Source organism: Salvelinus fontinalis, unplaced genomic scaffold (genome assembly GCF_029448725.1).
Source record: "Salvelinus fontinalis isolate EN_2023a unplaced genomic scaffold, ASM2944872v1 scaffold_0065, whole genome shotgun sequence".
NCBI classification, from domain to species: Eukaryota; Metazoa; Chordata; class Actinopteri; order Salmoniformes; family Salmonidae; genus Salvelinus; species Salvelinus fontinalis.
Genome location: NW_026600274.1, coordinates 197,905 through 217,730, shown reverse-complemented (window position 1 = coordinate 217,730; position 19,826 = coordinate 197,905). Strand labels below are relative to the sequence as shown.

General features: G+C 47.4%; 2 protein-coding genes across 2 annotated transcripts; one reads left to right on the top strand and one right to left on the bottom strand.

Moving 5' to 3' along the window:
- The first annotated feature begins 271 nt into the window (after nucleotides 1-271).
- LOC129842809 (PE-PGRS family protein PE_PGRS33-like) lies at nucleotides 272-14,281 on the top strand. Its single transcript, XM_055911463.1, has 5 exons — nucleotides 272-330; nucleotides 2,475-2,608; nucleotides 12,001-12,095; nucleotides 12,435-13,056; nucleotides 13,243-14,281. The coding sequence occupies exons 3-5, from the start codon at nucleotides 12,051-12,053 to the stop codon at nucleotides 13,329-13,331; spliced, it is 756 nt and encodes a 251-aa protein (XP_055767438.1). The 5' UTR covers nucleotides 272-330; nucleotides 2,475-2,608; nucleotides 12,001-12,050; the 3' UTR covers nucleotides 13,332-14,281.
- Nucleotides 14,282-14,659: 378 nt separating this feature from the next.
- On the bottom strand, nucleotides 14,660-16,410 carry LOC129842810 (lipopolysaccharide-induced tumor necrosis factor-alpha factor homolog). The gene is made up of 3 exons (XM_055911464.1): nucleotides 16,386-16,410; nucleotides 15,975-16,107; nucleotides 14,660-15,048 (listed from the first exon to the last, which is right to left on the bottom strand). The coding sequence occupies exons 1-3, from the start codon at nucleotides 16,408-16,410 to the stop codon at nucleotides 14,940-14,942; spliced, it is 267 nt and encodes an 88-aa protein (XP_055767439.1). The 3' UTR covers nucleotides 14,660-14,939.
- Between the last annotated feature and the right edge of the window lie 3,416 nt (nucleotides 16,411-19,826).

Here is a 19,826-nt window from a genome sequence, read left to right as displayed (position 1 = left end):
TCATTACACGGAGTAGCCTGAGGTAAGACAGAGAGGAGGACCCAACCTGTGTTCACTAGACATCAGCCTCCTGAAGATCATTACACGGAGTAGCCTGAGGTAAGACAGAGAGGAGGACCCAACCTGTGTTCACTAGACATCAGCCTCCTGAAGATCATTACACAGAGTAGCCTGAGGTAAGACAGAGAGGAGGACCCAACCTGTGTTCACTAGACATCAGCCTCCTGAAGATCATTACACGGAGTAGCCTGAGGTAAGACAGAGAGGAGGACCCAACCTGTGTTCACTAGACATCAGCCTCCTGAAGATCATTACACGGAGTAGCCTGAGGTAAGACAGAGAGGAGGACCCAACCTGTGTTCACTAGACATCAGCCTCCTGAAGATCATTACACAGAGTAGCCTGAGGTAAGACAGAGAGGAGGACCCAACCTGTGTTCACTAGACATCAGCCTCCTGAAGATCATTACACAGAGTAGCCTGAGGTAAGACAGAGAGGAGGACCCAACCTGTGTTCACTAGACATCAGCCTCCTGAAGATCATTACACAGAGTAGCCTGAGGTAAGACAGAGAGGAGGACCCAACCTGTGTTCACTAGACATCAGCCTCCTGAAGATCATTACACAGAGTAGCCTGAGGTAAGACAGAGAGGAGGACCCAACCTGTGTTCACTAGACATCAGCCTCCTGAAGATCATTACACAGAGTAGCCTGAGGTAAGACAGAGAGGAGGACCCAACCTGTGTTCACTAGACATCAGCCTCCTGAAGATCATTACACAGAGTAGCCTGAGGTAACATTATTACTAAGATGGGTAACAGGGCTAACATTTTCCATAGGAAAACATGTAACACTTAGCCTCTATGCTAACACTAGCTTGCCAGCATCCTGAAGACCGTTACTACAGAGGAGAGCCTAATATAAGAGACAGAGGCTCCTCCCCTCCCCCCGTTACCGTGGAAACACCACAGAGGCTTTTTTTTAGATCAGTCCGGGGGAGGGAGATGACAGCAGCATTTCAGTTCTATTGGATCATTTTTAAAGCCGCTGGTTTCAATTTGTTGGAATATTTCAAATGGAAACTAATGACCTATTTTGTGGTTTGATTCTGTACTCAAATGTGACGGGCTGTTGCAGTCTGGGCTGTTACCAGTCTGGGCTGTTACCAGTCTGGGCTGTTACCAGTCTGGGCTGTTACAGTCTGGGCTGTTACCAGTCTGGGCTGTTACCAGTCTGGGCTGTTAAAGTCTGGGCTGTTACCAGTCTGGGCTGTTACCAGTCTGGGCTGTTACCAGTCTGGGCTGTTACCAGTCTGGGCTGTTACCAGTCTGGGCTGTTACCAGTCTGGGCTGTTACCAGTCTGGGCTGTTACAGTCTGGGCTGTTCTAGGAGATGGCTGTTACCAGTCTGGGCTGTTACCAGTCTGGGCTGTTCTAGGAGATGGCTGTTACCAGTCTGGGCTGTTACCAGTCTGGGCTGTTACCAGTCTGGGCTGTTCTAGGAGATGGCTGTTACCAGTCTGGGCTGTTACCAGTCTGGGCTGTTACCAGTCTGGGCTGTTACAGTCTGGGCAGTTACCAGTCTGGGCTGTTCTAGGAGATGGCTGTTACCAGTCTGGGCTGTTACCAGTCTGGGCTGTTACCAGTCTGGGCTGTTACCAGTCTGGGCTGTTACAGTCTGGGCTGTTAACAGTCTGGGCTGTTACCAGTCGGGGCTGTTACCAGTCTGGGCTGTTCTAGGAGACACAGGTCATCACCTATAGTGTGATGACCTGTGTCTTATCCTGAACTACCTATAGTGTGATGACCTGTGTCTTATCCTGAACTACCTATAGTGTGATGACCTGTGTCTTATCCTGAACTACCTATAGTGTGATGACCTGTGTCTTATCCTGAACTACCTATAGTGTGATGACCTGTCTTATCCTGAACTACCTATAGTGTGATGACCTGTGTCTTATCCTGAACTACCTATAGTGTGATGACCTGTGTCTTATCCTGAACTACCTATAGTGTGATGACCTGTGTCTTATCCTGAACTACCTATAGTGTGATGACCTGTGTCTTATCCTGAACTACCTATAGTGTGATGACGTGTGTCTTATCCTGAACTACCTATAGTGTGATGACGTGTGTCTTATCCTGAACTACCTATAGTGTGATGACCTGTGTCTTATCCTGAACTACCTATAGTGTGATGACGTGTGTCTTATCCTGAACTACCTATAGTGTGATGACCTGTGTCTTATCCTGAACTACCTATAGTGTGATGACCTGTGATGTATGTTTTATCCTGTTTGTCAACAATAAGACGGGTGTGATGTATGTTTTATCCTGTTAGTCAACAATAAGACGGGTGTGATGTATGTTTTATCCTGTTTGTCAACAATAAGACGGGTGTGATGTATGTTTTATCCTGTTTGTCAACAATAAGACGGGTGTGTTGACGTGCGCTATCTGTTTAACCGTTTTGCAGTAAGGCCAGTGCCCTGACGGTGACCAACTGCAACATAACGAAGAAGAGGACGCTGTTCATCATCGCTGAAGGAGCCTTCCAGAGCCGTAGTGCTGTCTCTGCTACCTCCTACCAGCTAACACAGCCATACATAGGTACCTCCTACCAGCTAACACAGCCATACATAGGTACATCCTACCAGCTAACACAGCCATACATAGGTACCTCCTACCAGCTAACACAGCCATACATAGGTACCTCCTACCAGCTAACACAGCCATACATAGGTACATCCTACCAGCTAACACAGCCATACATAGGTACCTCCTACCAGCTAACACAGCCATACATAGGTACCTACTACCAGCTAACACAGCCATACATACGTACCTCCTACCAGCTAACACAGCCATACATAGGTACCTCCTACCAACTAACCCAGCCATACATAGGTACCTCCTACCAGCTAACACAGCCATACATAGGTACCTCCTACCAGCTAACACAGCCATACATAGGTACCTCCTACCAGCTAACACAGCCATACATAGGTACCTCTACCTCCTACCAGCTAACACAGCCATACATAGGTACCTCCTACCAGCTAACACAGCCATACATAGGTACCTCTACCTCCTACCAGCTAACACAGCCATACATAGGTACCTTCTACCAGCTAACACAGCCATACATAGGTACCTCTACCAGCTAACACAGCCATACATAGGTACATCCCACCAGCTAACACAGCCATACATAGGTACCTCCTACCAGCTAACACAGCCATACATAGGTACCTCCTACCAGCTAACACAACCATACATAGGTACCTCTACCTCCTACCAGCTAACACAGCCATACATAGGTACCTCCTACCAGCTAACACAGCCATACATAGGTACCTCTACCAGCTAACACAACCATACATTGGTACATCCCACCAGCTAACACAGCCATACATAGGTACCTCTACCTCCTACCAGCTAACACAGCCATACATAGGTACCTCCTACCAGCTAACACAGCCATACATAGGTACATCCCACCAGCTAACACAGCCATACATAGGTACCTCCTACCAGCTAACACAGCCATACATAGGTACCTCCTACCAGCTAACACAACCATACATAGGTACCTCTACCTCCTACCAGCTAACACAGCCATACATAGGTACCTCCTACCAGCTAACACAGCCATACATAGGTACCTCTACCAGCTAACACAGCCATACATAGGTACATCCCACCAGCTAACACAGCCATACATAGGTACCTCTACCTCCTACCAGCTAACACAGCCATACATAGGTACCTCTACCTCCTACCAGCTAACACAGCCATACATAGGTACCTCTACCAGCTAACACAGCCATACATAGGTACATCCCACCAGCTAACACAGCCATACATAGGTACCTCCTACCAGCTAACACAGCCATACATAGGTACCTCTACCTCCTACCAGCTAACACAGCCATACATAGGTACCTCCTACCAGCTAACACAGCCATACATAGGTACCTCTACCAGCTAACACAGCCATACATAGGTACCTCTACCTCCTACCAGCTAACACAGCCATACATAGGTACCTCCTACCAGCTAACACAACCATACATAGGTACCTCTACCAGCTAACACAGCCATACATAGGTACATCCCACCAGCTAACACAGCCATACATAGGTACCTCCTACCAGCTAACACAGCCATACATAGGTACATCCCACCAGCTAACACAGCCATACATAGGTACCTCTACCTCCTACCAGCTAACACAGCCATACATAGGTACATCCCACCAGCTAACACAGCCATACATAGGTACCTCTACCTCCTACCAGCTAACGCAACCATAAATAGATACCTCTACCTCCTACCAGCTAACACAGCCATACATAGGTACCTCCTACCAGCTAACACAGCCATACATAGGTACCTCTACCTCCTACCAGCTAACACAGCCATACATAGGTACCTCCTACCAGCTAACACAGCCATACATAGGTACATCCCACCAGCTAACACAGCCATACATAGGTACCTCTACCTCCTACCAGCTAACACAGCCATACATAGGTACCTCCTACCAGCTAACACAGCCATACATAGGTACCTCTACCTCCTACCAGCTAACACAGCCATACATAGGTACCTCCTACCAGCTAACACAGCCATACATAGGTACATCCCACCAGCTAACACAGCCATACATAGGTACCTCTACCTCCTACCAGCTAACACAGCCATACATAGGTACCTCCTACCTGATAACACAGCCATACATAGGTACATCCCACCAGCTAACACAGCCATACATAGGTACCTCTACCTCCTACCAGCTAACACAGCCATACATAGGTACATCCCACCAGCTAACACAGCCATATATAGGTACCTCTACCAGCTAACACAGCCATACATAGGTACCTCTACCTCCTACCAGCTAACACAACCATAAATAGATACCTCTACCTCCTACCAGCTAACACAGCCATACATAGGTACCTCCTAACAGCTAACACAGCCATACATAGGTACCTCCTACCAGCTAACACAGCCATACATAGGTACCTCCTACCAGCTAACACAGCCATACATAGGTACCTCCTACCAGCTAACACAGCCATACATAGGTACCTCCTACCAGCTAACACAGCCATACATAGGTACCTCCTACCAGCTAACACAGCCATACATAGGTACCTCTACCTCCTACCAGCTAACACAGCCATACATAGGTACCTCCTACCAGCTAACACAGCCATACATAGGTACCTCTACCTCCTACCAGCTAACACAGCCATACATAGGTACCTCCTACCAGCTAACACAGCCATACATAGGTACCTCCTACCAGCTAACACAGCCATACATTGGTACCTCTACCTCCTACCAGCTAACACAGCCATACATAGGTACCTCTACCAGCTAACACAGCCATACATAGGTACCTCCTACCAGCTAACACAGACATACATAGGTACCTCCTACCAGCTAACACAGCCATACATAGGTACCTCTACCAGCTAACACAGCCATACATAGGTACATCCCACCAGCTAACACAGCCATACATAGGTACCTCCTACCAGCTAACACAGCCATACATAGGTACCTCTACCTCCTACCAGCTAACACAGCCATACATAGGTACATCCCACCAGCTAACACAGCCATACATAGGTACCTCTACCAGCTAACACAGCCATACATATGTACCTCTACCTCCTTCCAGCTAACACAGCCTTACATACAGTTGAAGTTGGAAGTTTACATACACTTAGGTTGGAGTCATTAAAACTCATTTTTCAACACTCCACAAATTTATTGTTAACAAACTATTGTTTTGGCAAGTCGGTTAGGACATCTACTTTGTGCATGACACAAGTAATTTTTCCAACAATTGTTTACAGACAGATTATTTCACTGTATCACAATTCCAGTGGGTCAGAAGTTTACATACACTAAGTTGACTGTGTCTTTAAACAGCTTGGAGAATTCCAGAAAATTATGTCATGGCTTTAGAAGCTTCTGATAGGCTAATTGATATAATTTGAGTCAATTGGAGGTGTACCTGTGGATGTATTTCAAGGCCTACCTTCAAACTCAGTTTCTCTTTGCTTGACATCATGGGAAAATCAAAAGAAATCAGCCAAGACCTCAGAAAAAAAATTGTAGACCTCCACAAGTCAGGTTCATCCTTGGGAGCAATTTCCAAACGCCTGAAGGTACCACGTTCATCTGTACAAACAATAGTACGCAAGTATAAACACCATGGGACCACGCAGCCGTCATACCGCTCAGGAAGGAGACGCATTCTGTCTCCTAGAGATGAACGTACTTTGGTGCAAATCAATCCCAGAACAACAGCAAAGGACCTTGTGAAGATACTGGAGGAAACAGGTACAAATGTATCTATATCTACAGTAAAACGAGTCCTATATCGACATAACCTGAAAGGCCGCTCAGCAAGGAAGAAGCCACTGCTCCAAAACTCCATAAAAAACCCAGACTACGGTTTGCAACTGCACATGGGGACAAAGATCGTACTTTTTGGAGAAAAGTCTGTCCACTAGGGGGTGCTGACTCAGTCTACTCTGTCCACTAGGTGTTGCTGACTCAGTCTACTCTCTGTCTGTCCACTAGGGAGTGCTGACTCAGTCTACTCTGTCTGTCCACCAGGGAGTGCTGACTCAGCCTACTCTGTCTGTCCACTAGGGGGTGCTGACTCAGCCTACTCTGTCTGTCCACTAGGGGGTGCTGACTCAGCCTACTCTGTCTGTCCACTAGGGGGTGCTGACTCAGTCTACTCTGTCTGTCCACTAGGGGGTGCTGACTCAGTCTACTCTGTCTGTCCACTAGGGGGTGCTGACTCAGTCTACTCTGTCTGTCCACTAGGGGGTGCTGACTCAGTCTACTCTCTGTCTACTAGGGGGTGCTGACTCAGTCTACTCTGTCTGTCCACTAGGGGGTGCTGACTCAGTCTACTCTCTGTCTGTCCACTAGGTGGTGCTGACTCAGTCTACTCTCTGTCCACTAGGGGGTGCTGACTCAGTCTACTCTGTCTGTCCACTAGGTGTTGCTGACTCAGTCTACTCTCTGTCTGTCCACTAGGTGGTGCTGACTCAGTCTACTCTGTCTGTCCACTAGGGGGTGCTGACTCAGCCTACTCTCTGTCTGTCCACTAGGGGGTGCTGACTCAGTCTACTCTCTATCTGTCCACTAGGGGGTGCTGACTCAGTCTACTCTCTGTCTGTCCACTAGGGGGTGCTGACTCAGTCTACTCTCTGTCCACTAGGTGGTGCTGACTCAGTCTACTCTCTGTCTGTCCACTAGGTGGTGCTGACTCAGTCTACTCTGTCTGTCCACTAGGTGGTGCTGACTCAGTCTACTCTGTCTGTCCACTAGGGGGTGCTGACTCAGTCTACTCTCTGTCTGTCCACTAGGTGTTGCTGACTCAGTCTACTCTCTGTCTGTCCACTAGGTGGTGCTGACTCAGTCTACTCTGTCTGTCCACTAGGGGGTGCTGACTCAGCCTACTCTCTGTCCACTAGGTGGTGCTGACTCAGTCTACTCTCTGTCTGTCCACTAGGGGGTGCTGACTCAGTCTACTCTGTCTGTCCACTAGGGGGTGCTGACTCAGCCTACTCTCTGTCCACTAGGTGGTGCTGACTCAGTCTACTCTCTGTCTGTCCACTAGGGGGTGCTGACTCAGTCTACTCTGTCTGTCCACTAGGTGGTGCTGACTCAGTCTACTCTGTCTGTCCACTAGGGGGTGCAGACTCAGTCTACTCTGTCTGTCCACTAGGTGGTGCTGACTCAGTCTACTCTGTCTGTCCACTAGGGGGTGCTGACTCAGCCTACTCTGTCTGTCCACTAGGTGTTGCTGACTCAGCCTACTCTCTGTCTGTCCACTAGGGGGTGCTGACTCAGTCTACTCTCTGTCTGTCCACTAGGGAGTGCTGACTCAGTCTACTCTGTCTGTCCACTAGGGGGTGCTGACTCAGTCTACTCTGTCTGTCCACTAGGGGGTGCTGACTCAGTCTACTCTGTCTGTCCACTAGGTGGTGCTGACTCAGTCTACTCTGTCTGTCCACTAGGGGGTGCTGACTCAGTCTACTCTGTCTGTCCACTAGGGGGTGCTGACTCAGTCTACTCTGTCTGTCCACTAGGGGGTGCTGACTCAGTCTACTCTGTCTGTCCACTAGGTGGTGCTGACTCAGCCTACTCTCTGTCCACTAGGGGGTGCTGACTCAGCCTACTCTGTCTGTCCACTAGGTGTTGCTGACTCAGTCTACTCTGTCTGTCCACTAGGTGGTGCTGACTCAGTCTACTCTCTGTCTGTCCACTAGGTGTTGCTGACTCAGCCTACTCTGTCTGTCCACTAGGTGGTGCTGACTCAGTCTACTCTGTCTGTCCACTAGGGGGTGCTAACTCAGTCTACTCTGTCTGTCCACTAGGTGGTGCTGACTCAGTCTACTCTGTCTGTCCACTAGGGGGTACAGACTCAGTCTACTCTGTCTGTCCACTAGGTGTTGCTGACTCAGCCTACTCTGTCTGTCCACTAGGGGGTGCTGACTCAGCCTACTCTGTCTGTCCACTAGGTGGTGCTGACTCAGCCTACTCTCTGTCTGTCCACTAGGGGGTGCTGACTCAGTCTACTCTGTCTGTCCACTAGGTGGCACTGACTCAGTCTACTCTGTCTGTCCACCAGGGAGTGCTGACTCAGCCTACTCTGTCTGTCCACTAGGGGGTGCTGACTCAGCCTACTCTGTCTGTCCACTAGGGGGTGCTGACTCAGCCTACTCTGTCTGTCCACTAGGGGGTGCTGACTCAGTCTACTCTGTCTGTCCACTAGGGGGTGCTGACTCATTCTACTCTCTGTCTACTAGGGGGTGCTGACTCAGTCTACTCTGTCTGTCCACTAGGGGGTGCTGACTCAGTCTACTCTCTGTCTGTCCACTAGGTGGTGCTGACTCAGTCTACTCTCTGTCCACTAGGGGGTGCTGACTCAGTCTACTCTGTCTGTCCACTAGGTGTTGCTGACTCAGTCTACTCTCTGTCTGTCCACTAGGTGGTGCTGACTCAGTCTACTCTGTCTGTCCACTAGGGGGTGCTGACTCAGCCTACTCTCTGTCTGTCCACTAGGGGGTGCTGACTCAGTCTACTCTCTATCTGTCCACTAGGGGGTGCTGACTCAGTCTACTCTGTCTGTCCACTAGGGGGTGCTGACTCAGCCTACTCTCTGTCCACTAGGTGGTGCTGACTCAGTCTACTCTCTGTCTGTCCACTAGGGGGTGCTGACTCAGTCTACTCTCTGTCTGTCCACTAGGGGGTGCTGACTCAGTCTACTCTCTGTCCACTAGGTGGTGCTGACTCAGTCTACTCTCTGTCTGTCCACTAGGTGGTGCTGACTCAGTCTACTCTGTCTGTCCACTAGGTGGTGCTGACTCAGTCTACTCTGTCTGTCCACTAGGGGGTGCTGACTCAGTCTACTCTCTGTCTGTCCACTAGGTGTTGCTGACTCAGTCTACTCTCTGTCTGTCCACTAGGTGGTGCTGACTCAGTCTACTCTGTCTGTCCACTAGGGGGTGCTGACTCAGCCTACTCTCTGTCCACTAGGTGGTGCTGACTCAGTCTACTCTCTGTCTGTCCACTAGGGGGTGCTGACTCAGTCTACTCTGTCTGTCCACTAGGGGGTGCTGACTCAGCCTACTCTCTGTCCACTAGGGGGTGCTGACTCAGCCTACTCTCTGTCTGTCCACTAGGGGGTGCTGACTCAGTCTACTCTGTCTGTCCACTAGGTGGTGCTGACTCAGTCTACTCTGTCTGTCCACTAGGGGGTGCAGACTCAGTCTACTCTGTCTGTCCACTAGGTGGTGCTGACTCAGCCTACTCTCTGTCTGTCCACTAGGGGGTGCTGACTCAGTCTACTCTGTCTGTCCACTAGGTGGTGCTGACTCAGTCTACTCTGTCTGTCCACTAGGGGGTGCTGACTCAGCCTACTCTGTCTGTCCACTAGGTGTTGCTGACTCAGCCTACTCTCTGTCTGTCCACTAGGGGGTGCTGACTCAGTCTACTCTCTGTCTGTCCACTAGGGAGTGCTGACTCAGTCTACTCTGTCTGTCCACTAGGGGGTGCTGACTCAGTCTACTCTGTCTGTCCACTAGGGGGTGCTGACTCAGTCTACTCTGTCTGTCCACTAGGTGGTGCTGACTCAGTCTACTCTGTCTGTCCACTAGGGGGTGCTGACTCAGTCTACTCTGTCTGTCCACTAGGGGGTGCTGACTCAGTCTACTCTGTCTGTCCACTAGGGGGTGCTGACTCAGTCTACTCTGTCTGTCCACTAGGTGGTGCTGACTCAGCCTACTCTCTGTCCACTAGGGGGTGCTGACTCAGCCTACTCTGTCTGTCCACTAGGTGTTGCTGACTCAGCCTACTCTGTCTGTCCACTAGGGGGTGCTGACTCAGTCTACTCTCTGTCTGTCCGCTAGGTGTTGCTGACTCAGCCTACTCTGTCTGTCCACTAGGTGGTGCTGACTCAGTCTACTCTGTCTGTCCACTAGGGGGTGCTGACTCAGTCTACTCTGTCTGTCCACTAGGTGGTGCTGACTCAGTCTACTCTGTCTGTCCACTAGGGGGTGCTGACTCAGTCTACTCTGTCTGTCCACTAGGTGTTGCTGACTCAGTCTACTCTGTCTGTCCACTAGGTGGTGCTGACTCAGTCTACTCTCTGTCTGTCCACTAGGTGTTGCTGACTCAGCCTACTCTGTCTATCCACTAGGTGGTGCTGACTCAGTCTACTCTGTCTGTCCACTAGGGGGTGCTGACTCAGTCTACTCTGTCTGTCCACTAGGTGGTGCTGACTCAGTCTACTCTGTCTGTCCACTAGGGGGTGCAGACTCAGTCTACTCTGTCTGTCCACTAGGTGTTGCTGACTCAGCCTACTCTGTCTGTCCACTAGGTGTTGCTGACTCAGTCTACTCTGTCTGTCCACTAGGTGGTGCTGACTCAGTCTACTCTCTGTCTGTCCACTAGGTGGTGCTGACTCAGTCTACTCTGTCTGTCCACTAGGGGGTGCTGACTCAGCCTACTCTGTCTGTCCACTAGGTGGTGCTGACTCAGCCTACTCTCTGTCTGTCCACTAGGGGGTGCTGACTCAGTCTACTCTGTCTGTCCACTAGGTGGCACTGACTCAGTCTACTCTCTGTCTGTCCACTAGGGGGTGCTGACTCAGTCTACTCTGTCTGACCACTAGGGGGTGCTGACTCAGTCTACTCTGTCTGTCCACTAGGGGGTGCTGACTCAGTCTACTCTGTCCACTAGGTGTTGCTGACTCAGTCTACTCTGTCTGTCCACTAGGGGGTGCTGACTCAGTCTACTCTGTCTGTCCACTAGGGGGTGCTGACTCAGTCTACTCTGTCTGTCCACTAGGTGGTGCTGACTCAGTCTACTCTGTCTGTCCACTAGGTGGTGCTGACTCAGTCTACTCTGTCTGTCCACTAGGGGGTGCTGACTCAGTCTACTCTGTCTGACCACTAGGTGGTGCTGACTCAGTCTACTCTCTGTCCACTAGGTGGTGCTGACTCAGTCTACTCTCTGTCTGTCCACTAGGGAGTGCTGACTCAGTCTACTCTCTGTCCACTAGGTGGTGCTGACTCAGTCTACTCTGTCTGTCCACTAGGGGGTGCTGACTCAGTCTACTCTGTCCACTAGGTGGTGCTGACTCAGTCTACTCTCTGTCCACTAGGGAGTGCTGACTCAGTCTACTCTGTCTGTCCACTAGGGGGTGCTGACTCAGTCTACTCTGTCTGTCCACTAGGTGGTGCTGACTCAGTCTACTCTGTCTGTCCACTAGGGGGTGCTGACTCAGTCTACTCTGTCTGTCCACTAGGGGGTGCTGACTCAGCCTACTCTCTGTCTGTCCACTAGGGGGTGCTGACTCAGTCTACTCTGTCTGTCCACTAGGGGGTGCTGACTCAGTCTACTCTGTCTGTCCACTAGGTGTTGCTGACTCAGTCTACTCTCTTTCTGTCCACTAGGTGGTGCTGACTCAGCCTACGTCCAGCGTCTGTCCACCTCTAACATCAGTATGGACATGGACACTTTCATCAGCCTGGACCCTACTGTTATACAGGTGTGTCTGTGTGTGCGTTTCTACATCTGTCTGTCTGTTTGTTTGTGTGTGTCTGTCTGTGTGCGCTTCTACATCTGTCTGTCTGTTTGTTTGTGTGTGTGTGTCTGTGTGCGTTTCTACGTCTGTCTGTCTGTCTGTCTGTCTGTCTGTCTGTCTGTCTGTCTGTCTGTCTGTGTGTGTGTGTGTGTGTGTGTGTGCGTTTCTACATCTGTGTGTGTGTCTGTCTGTGTGTGTTTCTACATCTGTGTGTGTGTGCGTGCGTGCGTGCGCGTTTGTGTGTGTGTGTGTGTGTGTTTCTACAACTGTATCTAGTTATCCCCCTAACCCCTCCTCCCTCAGACTCTGGATGTGAGCCAGGTCAAAGGTCTGCTGGGTTCTAACCTGCCAGAGCTGAGGAGCTATGAGAACCAGAGCGTGGTCCAGACCTGGATCAGCACCCGTTTCCAGGCCGACCTGGACTATCTGGGGCTGGGTCTTAAGGGGGGCAAGGCTGACCCCACCTCGGTTGGTGTGGGAACCATCCTACTTCCTAGTACCAGTGCAGGGGTAGCTGGAGGAAATGGGGTAGTCACCACCGTGGCTGGAGGAGCTGGAGCAGTCACCACCGTGGCTGGAGGAGCTGGAGCAGTCACCACCGTGGCTGGAGGAGCTGGAGCAGTCACCACCGTGGCTGGAGGAGCTGGAGCAGTCACCACCGTGGCTGGAGGAGCTGGAGCAGTCACCACCGTGGCTGGAGGAGCTGGAGCAGTCACCACCGTGGCTGGAGGAGCTGGGGCAGTCACCACCATGGCTGGAGGAGCTGGGGCAGTCACCACCGTGGCTGGAGGAGCTGGGGCAGTCACCACCGTGGCTGGAGGAGCTGGGGCAGTCACCACCGTGGCTGGAGGAGCTGGGGCAGTCACCACCGTGGCTGGAGGAGCTGGAGCAGTCACCACCGTGGCTGGAGGAGCTGCTACTACAGGTAAAACATGACCGTTCCTTTTTATCTATGAAAGATCAGCCGGTTCTCTTTCATTTCTCTGTGAGAGAGTGCGTGAGAGAGTGAGTGAGTGAGAGAGTGAGTGAGAGAGTGAGAGAGAGAAAGCGAGAGAGACAGAGAGAGATGATTCAGTGAACAAAGTTATAATGTATGTTTGTTTCTGTGTAGCGAGCGGCGGAGCGACCAACAGACCAACGTTCGGCCTCCACCTTCTCCTCGCCACTCTGGCCGTCGCTGTCCTGTACATTCTACACTGATTTCACAGATAACTGACTCCATAGCATCAAGTCGCATTCGGCTCAGACAGGGAAAAACATCATGTAAAGTTCTCAAACAGGAAACAAAAATGTATACATTTAGAGTCAAGTAGTGCCTTAGATATTGTAAATATCACTGAATACAAGGATATACTGGACCTATCAAAAGACTATAAAACAATCTAGCACTTTAGTCACGTCAATGTTTCTGCTCTGACAAGTTCTGCACACCATTTTATTTAAGTGTATTCACTTTGTATGTTGTTCTGTCTTGGTGGTTGGAATGTTGTTGAAATGAAGTCTGTTCTGTCTTGGTGGCTGGAATGAAGTCTGTTCTGTCTTGGTGGCTGGAATGAAGTCTGTTCTGTCTTGGTGGCTGGAATGAAGTCTGTTCTGTCTTGGTGGCTGGAATGAAGTCTGTTCTGTCTTGGTGGCTGGAACGTTGTTTAAAGAAGTATTTTTAGGGCTCTATTCAGTCTGTATAGCTGAAATGTAAAGGTCATTTCCTATTGAGCCGACATCTGCAGCATTTACCGTGACTGCCGTCTACGCTACGGGAACATGCCCTTTACATTTCAACCACGCCGTAACGCTGAACTTCCACCATGTGGATTGAATAGAGCCCTTTGTCTTCGTCTTCCGTTCAAAATATGAAGCTATTTCATTAGATGACAAAGAAGTCTTGTGTTGGTGATGTCGTCTTTCTGGGACAGCCATTTGTTTTATCAGGGTTAGTATCTCCAACACTTATCTAGCGAGCCAAAACGCTGTTCAATGTCATGACCACCGATTCCACTAGTGAAGGATGATTCTGTCATTAGAATGTCACTGTGCTTCTGTTCACGTCAGCTCAGACTGTTGTCTGTCTTCTCAATGCTGCCATTTGATGCTACTAACTAGTCGATGTTGAATGTATGATTTAATTAATAAAAATGTATATTATTGCACAATCCCCCCCAATTTTTTTACATTTTATTTATAAAGAAATAAACAGCCAATGAACTAACAGCTGATAATAAAAAATGCGTTTTTCAACAAAATTAACAAAATATTTTAGCGGTTGTGAAATGGTTGTATTTTTCAGGGCTCAGTTTATTCCTAACCAACCAGTACAGTCCCGAATCAGAAAGACTCACAGTGCTGCATTGAGTCCATTATACTAATATAACTTACAGATCATACCACAACCATCAAAACATCAATATTCACATTCTATGTTTTCTATGGCACAAATATTTTACCTTTGCCAAGGCAGCGGGGAACTGCATAGCAAGGGACAGGATGGAACACTGTCAATGACAACATTCTGTGACAGTTAAATTGTTCTATTGAGTTAAACTAATTAAGTCGTACATTTTTGCCATTGCCAAGGCAACGGTTAACTGCATAGCAAGGGACAGGATGGGACACTGTCAATGACAACATTCTGTGACAGTTAAATTGTTCTATTGAGTTAAACTAATTTGTCTTTCAAACTGCTGTGCAGTTCTACTGGGTGGTGAGAAACAACAGACTGTTGTGGAAGAACAACTTGTCTCAGAAGACAAGACACAATGTTGTAGCGAGCTTCCCAAAAGACACGGAAGACTCCTGCAGGTTATTATGTGCTTATAAGCGCTTATAAACCCCCAGGATGGTCTTGCAGGAGGGACACGTGTGCTTGGCGTCTTTGAGCCGGTCGAAACAGAAAGGGATGAGGCAGCAACCCAGAACAAACCTGAGGAGGAGAAACAACGGTCAAACATTGTATGGAGATGCATCTTAAGGCCTAAAAGGGATGTTTTTTCTCTTAAATTACAATCAACTTTTACCAGTTAAATGTAGACACAAATAAAAATACACTTTGTATAAAAAAAAAATCCAAATATCTCATTAAATACAGTATATGCATATTTACACAAATGCATTTCACTCTGGACACTGGATGAAGTCAGCGTGAATATTTTGGTTTCATTTTGTTAAGACACTCCAGAACTGGACTTGACCAGAGCAGCTTGTGGATAAATACAGTTTTCATCTTTCTATCTGTAAAATACTAAAGTCGTAGGTAAAAAATGCATTTTTTGGTGCATTGTTTCCAAAGAAAATGTGATCTAGAATAAACAATTAACAACATATCAACAATTCTCTCTGGGCAAGTCTGGAGAAAACATCTAAGCATCACCTCACAACATGTGCTTGTCTGAGTCTGACTTTCAGGAAATGGCAGTTAAAAGTACTCTGAAATTAGATCTCCAAAGCCTAATTAGACCCAAACACAATCTCATCAAAGTAAGTTACAAAATATAGTCCAGTTTGTAACATTCTTTATGAAATGGGCTTTTATAATTTAATGTAGTGAGCTTTGAAATTATTGATTCATGTAATTTTTTATGACGGTAGTATGATAAACAAATACATACATTTTCATCAAGTTTGACATTTGTATGTTTATTTTGTGAAAATACTAATATTAATGGATCAAAATACCAACAAGTCTCAAAATGTATATATAGATGCAAGTCATTTCAGCCTGTGGTGCCTGACCTTAACCCACTGACTAACAGTAGGATAGGCTTTCACCACACGCACACGCACACGCGCACGCACGCACGCACGCACGCACGCACACACACACACACACACACACACTCTTGTACGTACCCACAGAAGAAGAGTCCTCCACAGAAGAGGTAGGTGAAGACACCAGAGGAGAAGTCAACTTGAGTGACCACGGTCTGGTGACAGTGAGGACAGGTCATCTGGACAGGACTGTCCCCAAATGCACCGATGGCCACTGGAGGAGGGGGGGGAAGTATTAGTAGACAAAGTATTAGTTCATTCTCTAATGCATTCATTTGTTAATTCATTCATCTCTACAGTACCTTACAGCATGGCTTCAATCATTTATCAATTCATTCATTCATCCATTCATCCATTCATCCATTCATCCATTAATTCATCCATCCATTATTTACTTTCTTCCAACTATCTGTCCACTGAAAACACATGGCTGTTTCACTTTCTTAATAGTTAACAAGAGTTTCACTCAACCTAAAGTACAGTAGGACATACCAACAGGCACCTGGACGTTGGCCATCCTCCCTGAGAGGAAAAAGGAGTTGGGTACTAACGAAGAATACACAGAAAGACATACAATATACTAATGGAACACTCAACAAATGCTGATAACCACAGAGAAAACATTCCAACTACAAAATAAAAGTCTTATTTTTGATAAGCTTACATTTTTCATCATTGCTTTTCCAATAACAGACACATATCTCTTATAAAAGTACTTACTGCTCTGCTGTGAGGGAGAGTCTTACTGCTCTGCTGGTCCAAAAGGAGTCTGTTACTCAGACTTTTCTTCTACTCAGTAACACAGGAGGGTGAACAGAGTCAGTAGCCGGACCCGCCCATCCTACCAAACAGCCTATACTGTTATCTACTGTACCCCGCCCTTGTCTCCTACCAAACAGCCTATACTGTTATCTACTGTACCCTGCCCTTGTCTCCTACCAAACAGCCTATACTGTTATCTACTGTACCCTGCCCTTGTCTCCTACCAAACAGCCTATACTGTTATCTACTGTACCCTGCCCTTGTCCCCTACCAAACAGCCTATACTGTTATCTACTGTACCCTGCCCTTGTCTCCTACCAAACAGCCTATACTGTTATCTACTGTACCCTGCCCTTGTCTCCTACCAAACAGCCTATACTGTTATCTACTGTACCCTGCCCTTGTCTCCTACCAAACAGCCTATACTGTTATCTACTGTACCCTGCCCTTGTCTCCTACCAAACAGCCTATACTGTTATCTACTGTACCCTGCCCTTGTCTCTCACCAAACAGCCTATACTGTTATCTACTGTACCCTGCCCTTGTCTCCTACCAAACAGCCTATACTGTTATCTACTGTACCCTACCCTTGTCTCCTACCAAACAGCCTATACTGTTATCTACTATACCTTGCCCTTGTCTCCTACCAAACAGCCTATACTGTTATCTACTGTACCCTGCCCTTGTCTCCTACCAAACAGCCTATACTGTTATCTACTGTACCCTACCCTTGTCTCCTACCAAACAGCCTATACTGTTATCTACTGTACCTTGCCCTTGTCTCCTACCAAACAGCCTATACTGTTATCTACTGTACCCTGCCCTTGTCTCCTACCAAACAGCCTATACTGTTATCTACTGTACCCTGCCCTTGTCTCCTACCAAACAGCCTATACTGTTATCTACTGTACCCTGCCCTTATCTGTTTCTGCCACTAACTGTTAAGACTCTTCACATTGGCTGCTTCTACGGTCTATTATCTATCCTGTTGCCTAGTCACTTCACCACTACTCTACAGTGCATTCGGAAAGTATTCAGACCCCTTCACTTTTTCCACATTTTGTTACATTACAGCCTTATTCTAAAATTTAATTTACCACAGGTGGACTCCAATCAAGTTGTAGAAACTTGATCAACGGAAACAGGATGCACCTGAGCTCAATTTCGAGTCTCATAGCAAAGGTTCTGAATACTTATGTAAATAAGGTATTTGTTTTTATAATTTTGAATACATTTGCATAAATTACTATAACCTGCTTTTGCTTTGTCATTATGGGGTATTGTGTTTAAATCGATCAATCAAACGTATTTAAAAAGGCCCTTTTTACATCAGCTGATGTCAAAGTGCTGTACAGAAACCCAGCCTAAAACCCCAAACAGCAAGCAATGCAGGTGTAGAAGCACAGTGGCTAGGAAAAACTCCCTAGAAAGGCCAGAATCTAGGAAATTGATGAGGATTTTTCATATTTTTTATCCACTTTAGAATAAGGCTGTAACTTAACAAAATGTGGAAAAAGTCAATGGGTCTAAATACTTTCCATATCTACCTCAATGACCTCGTACCGCTGCACATGGACTCAGTACTGGTACCCCGTGTATATAGCCAAGTTATTACCTCGTACCCCTGCACATGGACTCAGTACTGGTACCCCGTGTATATAGCCAAGTTATTACCTCGTACCCCTGCACATGGACTCAGTACTGGTACCCCGTGTATATAGCCAAGTTATTACCTCGTACCCCTGCACATGGACTCAGTACTGGTACCCCGTGTATATAGCCAAGTTATTACCTCGTACCCCTGCACATGGACTCAGTACTGGTACCCCGTGTATATAGCCAAGTTATTACCTCGTACCCCTGCACATAGACTCAGTACTGGTACCCCGTGTATATAGCCAAGTTATTACCTCGTACCCCTGCACATGGACTCAGTACTGGTACCCCGTGTATATAGCCAAGTTATTACCTCGTACCCCTGCACATGGACTCAGTACTGGTACCCCGTGTATATAGCCAAGTTATTACCTCGTATGCCTGCACATGGACTCAGTACTGGTACCCCGTGTATATAGCCAAGTTATTACCTCGTATCCCTACACATGGACTCAGTACTGGTACCCCGTGTATATAGCCAAGTTATTACCTCGTACCCCTGCACATAGACTCAGTACTGGTACCCCGTGTATATAGCCAAGTTATTACCTCGTACCCCTGCACATGGACTCAGTACTGGTACCCCGTGTATATAGCCAAGTTATTACCTCGTACCCCTGCACATGGACTCAGTACTGGTACCCCGTGTATATAGCCAAGTTATTACCTCGTACCCCTGCACATAGACTCAGTACTGGTACCCCGTGTATATAGCCAAGTTATTACCTCGTACCCCTGCACATGGACACATCGTTACTTATTGTGTATATAGCCAAGTTATCGTTACACAGTGTGTATAGAGCCAAGTTAACATTACTCATTGTGTATAGAGCCCAGTTAACGTTACTCAGTGTGTATATAGCCAAGTTATCGTTACTCATTGTGTATATAGCCAAGTTAGCGTTACTCATTGTGTATAGAGCCAAGTTAACATTACTCATTGTGTATAGAGCCCAGTTAACGTTACTCAGTGTGTATAGAGCCAAGTTATCATTACACAGTGTATATAGAGCCAAGTAATCGTTACTCATTGTGTATATAGCCAAGTTATCGTTACTCATTGTGTATAGAGCCAAGTTAACATTACGCAGTGTGTATAGATCCAAGTTAACATTACGCACTGTGTATATAGCCAAGTTAACGTTACTCATTGTGTATATAGCCAAGTTATCGTTACTCAGTGTGTATATAGCCAAGTTAACATTACTCATTGTGTATAGAGCCAAGTTATTGTTACTCAGTGTGTATATAGCCAAGTTAACATTACTCACTGTGTATAGAGCCAAGTTAACGTTACTCATTGTGTATATAGCCAAGTTAACGTTACTCATTGTGTATATAGCCAAGTTATCGTTACTCAGTGTGTATATAGCCAAGTTAACGTTACTTATTGTGTATAGAGCCAAGTTATCGTTACTCATTGTGTATATAGCCAAGTTATCGTTACTCATTGTGTATAGAGCCAAGTTAATGGTACTCATTGTGTATAGAGCCAAGTTATCGTTACTCATTGTG

What these genes read in the sequence shown, in the direction of transcription:
- LOC129842809 (XM_055911463.1), top strand. Translation starts at nt 12,051, where the DNA reads ATGGACATGGACACTTTCATCAGCCTGGACCCTACTGTTATACAG. An exon ending in TGGACCCTACTGTTATACAG is followed by an intron (nt 12,096 to 12,434) that starts GTGTGTCTGTGT and finishes CTCCTCCCTCAG; the next exon opens with ACTCTGGATGTGAGCCAGGT. An exon ending in TGGAGGAGCTGCTACTACAG is followed by an intron (nt 13,057 to 13,242) that starts GTAAAACATGAC and finishes GTTTCTGTGTAG; the next exon opens with CGAGCGGCGGAGCGACCAAC.
- LOC129842810 (XM_055911464.1), bottom strand. Translation starts at nt 16,410, where the DNA reads ATGGCCAACGTCCAGGTGCCTGTTG. An exon ending in CAACGTCCAGGTGCCTGTTG is followed by an intron (nt 16,108 to 16,385) that starts GTATGTCCTACT and finishes CCCCTCCTCCAG; the next exon opens with TGGCCATCGGTGCATTTGGG. An exon ending in GGAGGACTCTTCTTCTGTGG is followed by an intron (nt 15,049 to 15,974) that starts GTACGTACAAGA and finishes TCTCCTCCTCAG; the next exon opens with GTTTGTTCTGGGTTGCTGCC.